The 8,719-nt window shown below is 65.4% G+C and overlaps 1 protein-coding gene across 1 annotated transcript in view; it reads right to left on the reverse strand.

Moving 5' to 3' along the window:
- Positions 1-3,793: 3,793 nt before the first annotated feature.
- NAP1L4 (nucleosome assembly protein 1 like 4) overlaps positions 3,794-8,719 on the reverse strand; it is a 38,346-nt gene continuing 33,420 nt past the window's right edge. Inside the window, exon 16 of the mRNA XM_029915352.1 lies at positions 3,794-4,693. Within this exon, the coding sequence (XP_029771212.1) occupies positions 4,655-4,693 (39 nt within the window). The 3' untranslated portion in view covers positions 3,794-4,654. The remainder of the gene's footprint in view (positions 4,694-8,719) is intronic.

Here is an 8,719-nt window from a genome sequence, read left to right on the forward strand (position 1 = left end):
CACGGGAGACGGACAAAGGTGTACTCTGCTCCCCCGGGACCCTGGGCCTGGGACCCTCGGGGCCCGGCTGGGACCGGGGCTGGGGCTGGATCTCGGAGTCCCCCTCCTCCAGCTGCTCCGCAGAGCTCGGGTAGAGGAGCAGCCGCCCAGCCCCTGCCAGAAACAAGGGCACCTGAGACCCGGGGCCCACGTGCCGGCCAGAGGCGGAAGACCCCAAGCTACACCGCCAGTGCCTGTGTCCCCAAGGCTGCCTGCCCCCCAGTGCCCTCAGGCTCTCTCCAAGCTGGCAGGCCCCGGGGCCAGCCGCCCTGGGCGGCCCCACCCGGACCGTGGGTTTGGGAAGGAGGGTGGCTATGGCCGTGACCCGCGGCCTGTGCTGGGGAAGTGACAGTGCTCTCCATGTCCTGGATCCAAAGTCTGAGACCCAGGGAGGTTTTTGACTAGACAGACACTCCCAGACTTCCGGAAGCCCCCGGCCCCGAGGGGAGGGAACAGCCGGTGGAGGACGTGGGGTCTGCCGAGGAAGGTCCCGGGTCACAGACCCTGTGAGGCCTGGGGCCAAGCTGGGCCAGGCCACACCCGTCTGGGTGACAGAGAAAGTAACATTGGTAACTTCCGGCTGCCGCCCTCGCAGAGCTGAGTCAGCATGGCATCTTGGGGGCGGGCAGGGGCTCCGCCCAGGTGCCCCGAGTGACTTGGCCTCCAGGAGGTGTGTTTGGGCCTCACCCTCCTGGTGGCCGGGATCAGTGTCTGGTGGGAACGCAGGCTTTTGCTGGCCACCATGTCCACTGGGGTGCTGGCTCCTACTCTCCGAGCCTTGGGGGCTCCGAGATGGTCCCCTGCAAATTCTGAAGAACGGAAAGTTCACGTGGGGTCAGCTGAGGACCGTTGTGGGCCCTGCTGTGGGGGGCTACTGCCTGCCAGCATCTCCTGGTGGATGGGAGGCCAAACGGCTGGGTCTGGGGTCCCTCGGGCCCCCCGACCTGAGGTGGCTGGGTGCTCTGGGGCTGGAGCAGGCAGGAAGTTCAGGGGCCGAAGTTCAAGTGTGCCTGAGGCGGGCCGACTGGCAAGGAGCCGAGGGCGGCGTGTTCAGGGACAGTGCTCTCCAGCTGGGCCCCGGCCCCCGGCCCAGCAGCCTTTACCTGGGCCCGGGGACACTCGTCCCATTGCTGGCCCCGCGGCCGGCTCTATAGCCCACTTAGCATCGCCCTGTCCCCCACTGGGCTCTCGGGGGCAAGGGAGGTGGGAAGCCGCGTCCTGGAGCAGGGCACGGGCCGAGGGCAGCAGCAGGGGCACGGGGCTCCGGTCCCACCGCCAGGGCAGGCCTCCCTGCTGGGCCAGGCCTGGTGGAGGCCCCCTGGGGCCAAGGCACCCTCTGGGACTCGGCTGGCTCAGGACAGGCTTCGTCAGGCCTCCACTTGGCCCCCAGCCCGACACACTGGCCACCTCGGGGAGGCGGGCGCTGGGGACATGCTGCTGAGCTGTCCACTGTGGGCGTGGACGGGGCATGGGCAACCATGGGTCCCCTCCCGGCCCTGGGTGGTGACAACTCCAAACTCCTCGTTGGGGAGAGCCTGGATTTTAGGTGCACTGACCCCAACTCAGGGGCACTTCTGAAAAGGCAGGTTCGCTGCAGTAAGGTTCACACAGGTCAACACAGCCGGGCACTGCCCTGAGGGGCTCCAACTGCCCGGCGGCACCCCGGTGGGCCCCCCACCCACGCCCCGGGGGTCACAGTTGCTGCACAGCCTCCAGAAGCCATGGAAACGCGTCCCCCCACACCCTCCCTTGTGTCTGGCTCTGAGAAGTTCATGCCTCTGGGGTCCCCGTGCTGGGCCCCCACCTTGAACTCCATGCGTCCATGGAAACTCGGGAACCGCCTGGGGCTAGAGCCCAGCGCAGGGGCCGGGGCAGGGTGTATTTCGGAGCCGGGAGCCGGGCACGGGCAGCTGCTGGAATCTGAGCGTGTCTGAGCGGGCACGCTCTTGTGACACAAGGGACTCAGGTGCTGCGGCCTCAGAACCAGGATGGACCGGGGACAGTCAGGGAGGGCACGGCGGCAGAGGCCGGCAGGACGGGTGGGGGTCCTGGGCGCTCACCTGGACCTTCGGATGGATGCGTCAAAGGGCCGGTGGGCCTGGCTCGAAGCAGCACTGGTGCCCCGAGGTGGCGGCAGCCTGGCCCCTGCAGAGCCAGCAAGCCCCCGGAACGTCCCAGTGCAAGTGCCAAGGGGCGTCTCCGGTGCAGTTTCCCTAAGGTGTGGGGTCGGCAGAGGCCCCGCCCTCCCTCTCCTGTGACCCCGCAGGGGTGAGGTCAGACAGCAGCTGCGTGGACAGGCCAGGAGGCAGGGCCGCAGCAGACGGCGGGGGAAGGCACGGCTTCTCGGGGCTCCAAGCTGGAGTCTTGTGGCCCGAATACGTCTGAACAAGCAGCGCCAGCCGGAGGCTGCGGGGACCCAGCGCGGTGGGGGTGGCGGGCTGGCAGTCTTCTCTCGCAGGGAGGTACAACCCGGCCTCTCCAGAGACGGCCGCCATCCCAACCGCCGTCCCGCTGCCGCCTGCGCCGGGCGGCCACCTCCCAGCCGGGCTCCCGTCCCGCTCGGACCCCCCGGGGAACCGCCAGGACCCGCACACACAGGTGCGCACGGCGCGGGCCCCGCTGCTCTCGGTGGGGGGGGGCACAGACGCAGCCAGTCTGCGCAGGAAGGGCGGGCTCCCCGACTTCATCACTGGAGCAGGAGGGAGGCTTCCCCCGAGAGGCCGCGCGCCCCGGGGCCCCCGGGCCAGCGCCCCCAGAGCAGGGACGGTCCCGTGAACTTCCTGCCCGTCACGCAGGCCCTCGTCTCGGACGGCCGTTCCTGATCCTGCGGGCACTTGAAGCCACAGGCTTGTAACCGGTCCCTTCCGGTCACTCCAGGGGACCGTGTCCTTTGGGAGTCCTCGGGGAGCCGGGACCAGTCCGGGTCTGCGGGAGGGCGGGGGGGTGGGGCCCTGGCGAGCAGGACGCACTGTGCCCTCCGCACGCCGGCCTCGGGGAGGCGGTTTTACCTGCACGTCGTGGAAGAAGGCAGGCCCGGCACCTGAGGCTTCATGGGTAGGGGGTGGGGGGCCAGACCCGGGGGGGGCTCACCCACGGGCCACACCGGCCGGGGACTCTGGGGGTCAGCTCCCGCGGGCCCTTACAGAACCAAAACATTCTGGCTCCAGGCGTCCGGGGCGCTTCCTGCTCCTTCTCGTGGCCGCGGTCACCCTTCCTGGTATTCCGGGGGAGCAGCCCGCGCCCCAGGGCCATGGGCGGACAGCGGCTCCTGGCCACGGCCAGGGGCAGGCTGCCTGCCACCTTCTCCCCACACCAGGTCTTTCTGGAAGGGCAGACGTGCCCATGGCCAGGTCCCGCGCAGCGGGTTTCAGTGGGGGTGGAGGCGGGGGGCTCCCTCTCTGGAAGGAACGGAGGCTCCACCAGAGAGCAAAGGGGGCCTTTCAGTGGGAGCTTCTGCATCCAGAAGGCCTGGCCCCACGCACTCCTGGGGGGGGGGGGAGGCCCTTCCCTGCGGCAGCGAAGGTTCCACCCAGGGAGCCCGAGCCCCCCGACAGCGCAGCGGGTCTGGAGGCCTGACGGGCAAACTAAACGCAGCCTCCTCCTGAGGAGCGGCCGCAAGTGCCCCAGAGACGCAGGCAGAGGCCTGGAGCCCCGGGTCTGCGCCCCCCCCCCCCCCAAGGACAGTCCACACGGTGCCGGCGCGGCCACGGCACCCCTGCCTGCCCCTCCCACAAAGACTCCGCACAGCACTGGGTTCGTGTTTCACAACTTTAATAGAATATTCTAACTATTCTGTACAAATTGAAAACACCGTGTTCAGTTACAAATGTGTTATAAGTAAGGCTGAGCACTCTACAGGCCTGGTCACAGTGTGGACACGCGTCCCCGGCTGCCAGAGGCCGTGGTCGCACACTCGGGGACCTCACACGCCAGCCGAGAACAGGGGGCCCCGAACCCAGGGCTCTGGAGACGAGGGGCACGGGGCCGCTGAGGAGGCGAGCCCCGACATGCACACAGGAGAAGCGGCCCCCGCCCTCGGCTGCTGGGGACAGGGCGCGGCTCCGTCCGGCACCCCCGGGGCGCCCGCCGTCACACACACGGTTCCGAGCCCGGAGGACGAGCGGCGGCGGGAAAGAAGAAATAAATACGAGGACGAAGCACAGACGCCCGCGCCCCCCGCGCCCCCCGCGCCCCCCGCGCCCCCCGCGGAAGACAAACTGAAGAGAGATGCTCTAAGGGGAACGGGACTGACCCTACCAGCTCTGGGACACGAGGAGGGCGCAGGACACCAGGTGGCGGGAAACACAAGCGTGTGAGCGTCTCCAAGTGGAAGAAGAATCCAGTCCGAGCGAGGGGTCGCCGCTTCTAGACGCCCTGGAGCCGCGTCCCCAGACACCTGCCCTCGGCGGCGGCTGACCTCCCACCGCCCCCTCCCAGAGGCAGGGCCCGGCAAAGTCCACTGCGCTGCGCCAAGGCCGCAGAGGGTGCTGGAATCGAACCTCCTGTTTCTGAGATGCATTCAAGTTGCCACTGTACAGGTTAAGCAAAGTAATAAGGATAAAAGAAAAGTTAACGTCAACGCCGTGCACTCGGGGCGGGTCCGCGGCGCCTCTTCTCACTGCTGCTTGCACTCGGAGGGCTGGCCGGGCTCCTCCTGTCGAGAGAGAACGGGACCTGTCGGGCCGCCCTCGCCGCCCGGCGCCCCCCAACCGCGGACGCTCAGGGACTGCGGTCATTCCTGCCGAAAGAATGGTTCCTGCAACCCCACTTTCAAAACAGGAACAGAAGGGCGCCTGGGGGGCTCCGTCGGCTCAGTGTCTGACTTTAGATTTAGGCTCAGGTCATGCTCCCAGGGTTGTGGGATCAACCCCTGTGTGGGGCTCTGGGCTGCTTGGGATTCTCTCTCTGCCCCTCCCCTGCTTGCTCCCTCACTCTCAAAATAAATTAAACACACTTAAAAAGTAATTTTTGGGGCACCTGGGGGGTCAGTCGGTTAAGCATCTGGCTTTGGCTCAGGTCATGATCTCACGGTTCGTGGGTTCGAGCCCCGCGTCGGACTCTGCTGACAGCTCAGATCCTGGAACCTGCATCTGATTCGGTTCCTCCCTCTCTGTCTGACCCTCCCCTGCTCACACTCTCTCTCTCTCTCAAAAATAAGTTAAAAAACATAAATATAATTAAAAATAATTTTAAATAGTGGAGGCATCTGGGTGGCTCAGGTCATGATCTTGTGGTTTGCAAGTTCGAGCCCCACGCTGGGCTCTGTGCTGACCGCCTGGAGCCTGCAGCCTGTTTCGGATTCTGTGTCTCTCCCTCTCTCTGCCCCTCCACTTGTACGCTCTCAAACATTAAAAAAATTATTTTTAACTTTTTAAATGGTAACAAAAAATCAGTCAACTTCCCGGAAACCATCTCAGCAGGCGCCTTGTCTGTCTGAGGCCGGGCCCGGGTCTACCCCGTGCAGGACGGGCCGCGGGGACCAAGCAGGCACAGAGGCGAGCCGGTGCTCCTCAGCTGCAGGGCGGCCTCGGGGCTTCATTGCCCTTCCCCCCCCCCATCGCCCCGAGACGGGCTAGCGCCGGAGGCGGAACGGGGGCCGCCCCAGCGTGGGCCTGAGGCGGCGGAGCAGCCACGCCTGATGCGGGGCGGCCCCGAGACGGCTCCACACGCCACCCGGACCCCCAGCCCCTCCCCAAGTGGGAGCCCTGCCCTTCAGGAAACAGCGTCAGGGAGAGACAGTGTGCCCCTCGGCAGAGAGCGGCACACCCGCCTGACATAACCTCCTTCCTAGCTTCACGGGCACGCCCGGCACACGAGGTCACGACCACTCTTGGCGAATACGTTTACTAGTTCTTGCTGCCGAGCTTTCAGATCACTCAGAACCCACTCTGGCGAGCCTGCGGACGCGAACACCTGCACTATGTGGTTCAGAAGAAACTTCTGGAATAACACAACCGCCACCTGCTATGGTAGAAGCTCCGGCCCATTCCTCGGAAAACCACACGTAAGATCTGAAAAAAATCACACGCAGAGGACGCAGGGAGACGAAACCACCACCCGGGCCCCGGCGCCTGCCCGTCACATGTTCATCTGCAGCACGGCGGGGGAGCCCGGGCACCAGAACAAAACACACAGGACTAGAGACCCAGGCTGGAGGTCGAGGTCCCAGCCCACACCCAGGGCCCGACGAGAGGCCAGTAGCCATCCGTGCACGAGGGCACGGTGCACTCCCACGGTCGTGTCTGCAGAAGGAGTGGGTGCGAGGGGACAGCAGCAGGAGCGGGGGGCTTCTACCCCCTTCTGACACGAAGGCTTCACACACAGTGTCCGCACCCCTGGGTGGGATGTGGTTCCGGACACACGGTCTGAATGAGTTCGTATGTACGTGTACATGCGTACAGGTTTTTAACCCAGAGACCATCCTACCTACTTCCTTAAAGTATATTCAGCGGCTCAGGTGACAAAGGCTGCTGGAGGCAGCGGGGCCGTGACACCAGAGACGGAGAGAGGGGCCGGCCGCCACAGGGCACAGCTCTGAGCCCGCAGAGCTGACACCGAATCCCGAGGCTTCAACAACACCAGTGGTTTTCAACCTGAGACCCAGGCCAGAACCTCGCCTGCACCAGCACCTGTCAAGTCAGAGTCTGAGGACAGCTCAGCTCAGTCACTCAAAGCCACCGACCATCAAGGGAGCAGAGGCAGGGCTTGCAAAGGCACAATCCGATGGGCCCTGCCTGTCCCAGAATCATCTAAGAGACAAGCCTTCACAGACAACTGCCTTCTCGGAGAAGTGGAAACGGGCCACCAAGCACACAGCTGGCCAGCACCGAGTCACAAGGCCCACAGCCCAGGGCGAGTGAGCCACCAACGAAGGGGGGGTGGTGGGAACAGCCTCCCCTCCCCTCCCCCCCCGAAGCTGGGACCCCCGAGGAGAGCCTGAGGGGTGGTGGGAACCCGGCAACTGTGCGCGGTCGTCCCTGGACACCCACAGTCAGACGGCACCCTTCAGACACGCGGGACCCGAGCCCACCCTCCCCCCCACAACGTCTCCTGGACCAGAGGCAGCTGCGCCCCTCTCTGCGGTCCAGGAGAACGAGCCCCTGCGGGTGGGACAGGAAGGCAGCTCGGACAGGCTCTCAGAGGCGCTTGGTACAAATGACCGTCAGGACCAGCCGGTCACATGCGGCGGGACGTTCAGGTCCCAGCCCGCAGGCTCCCCGCACAGACTGGGGGCTGCTGCTCCGCACAGTTTGGGGAAGCCCCCACCTGCCTCCGGGGCATTTCCTGCCCACCGCCCGACCGCACCCTTCCCCAGCCTGCAAGGTGAGGACATGGTCCCACAGGGGGCGGGAGCTGATGACCGGAACAGAGCCGCAACGGCCTGCGCTGTGGGGGGTAGGGGAGGGGTGGGTGCCCCCCAGAAGCCCGCTGCTAGCCCCTTCTCCCGCTCAGAGCCCCCCAGCAGCCCCCAGGCACCTGCTACTGACGCTCCACCAAACAGAAACCGCAGCTCTGGGCACAAAACTTGTGGCCCACAGTTTAGGGAGCCTTCTCCGAGCGCCCGGTCTGTGCCACACCTGATTAAAAAGGACGAACAATCACTAGAGACACAGCAAGGAAAGGCACTGGGCTCATTCCTGCCTCGAGGGGCTCGGCCGCTCCTAGTGTGGCCTGAGGGCCACGGTGCCCACCCCCAGGGCCCTCACGCACGATCCTCTTCCTGGAGGGCAGTCCCGTCAAAATGCCACATGGGCCACGCCTTCGCTGCCTGGTCAGCAACAAACACTGGGCCCGGCAGGCAGGAGCCACATGGGTCCTAACGGTCAGCTCTAGAGGCCCACACGACAGAGGTGCCTGGGCGGCTCAGCCGGTACGTGTCCGACTCTTGCTCTCAGGGTTGTGAGTTCCAGCCCCGTGTGGGGCTCTGTGCTACTTAAAAACAAGAACAAAAACGAAGCATCACAACAGACCCCTGAGCAAAAACACTGTCCTTGAGGACGCCGCGTGCTCAGCCCCGCACACCGGACGCGCCCGGCCCGCAGCTCCCGCTCTGTCCACAAGGTCACAGGGAGGCACCATCATAAAGCACAGATCAGACTGTATTAGGGATGAACGGAATTCCACCTTACCTAGAAACATATGAACGATTAACAAAAATTGCACCTAAACAGGGAAAAAACTGAAAGGAACCATCAGCATAAAGGAAAGTAAGTTGCACAAAATCAGACAGAAACAGCCACTTTCTCTGACACAAACGGCCGTACAGTCTCGGGCTTGAGATGAGCCCCCCATCGCACCTGTCCCTTTAATGCCCAAACAGCCCCCGTCCCCACAGCTCCTGGGGTCTCACACTGGTGACACTCTTCGGTCACCGCGCTCCTTCCCCGACCGACAGCGCAGCAGAGACCCCCGGAGCGCCCTCCTGACCGCCCTCCCGGGGACAGGCAGCCTGCGGGGCCGCTCCTCCAGCAAACGGACGTGGCAGGAGACGGAAGAGGACGGACGCCAGACGGACGCGCCAACGGCCCAACACCGGGGCCCCCGCGGCCGACAACGGACACCACAGGCGGCCCGAGTCTGGAGGCGGCTCTGCAAACCACCTTCGGGCTCTGCTCTAGAACCCCAACCGTGAGCGTGCGCCCCGGCCGGAGAGCAGGCGGGCGCACGCGGCCGGGGAGGC

Source organism: Suricata suricatta, chromosome 11 (genome assembly GCF_006229205.1).
Source record: "Suricata suricatta isolate VVHF042 chromosome 11, meerkat_22Aug2017_6uvM2_HiC, whole genome shotgun sequence".
Taxonomy (NCBI): Eukaryota; Metazoa; Chordata; class Mammalia; order Carnivora; family Herpestidae; genus Suricata; species Suricata suricatta.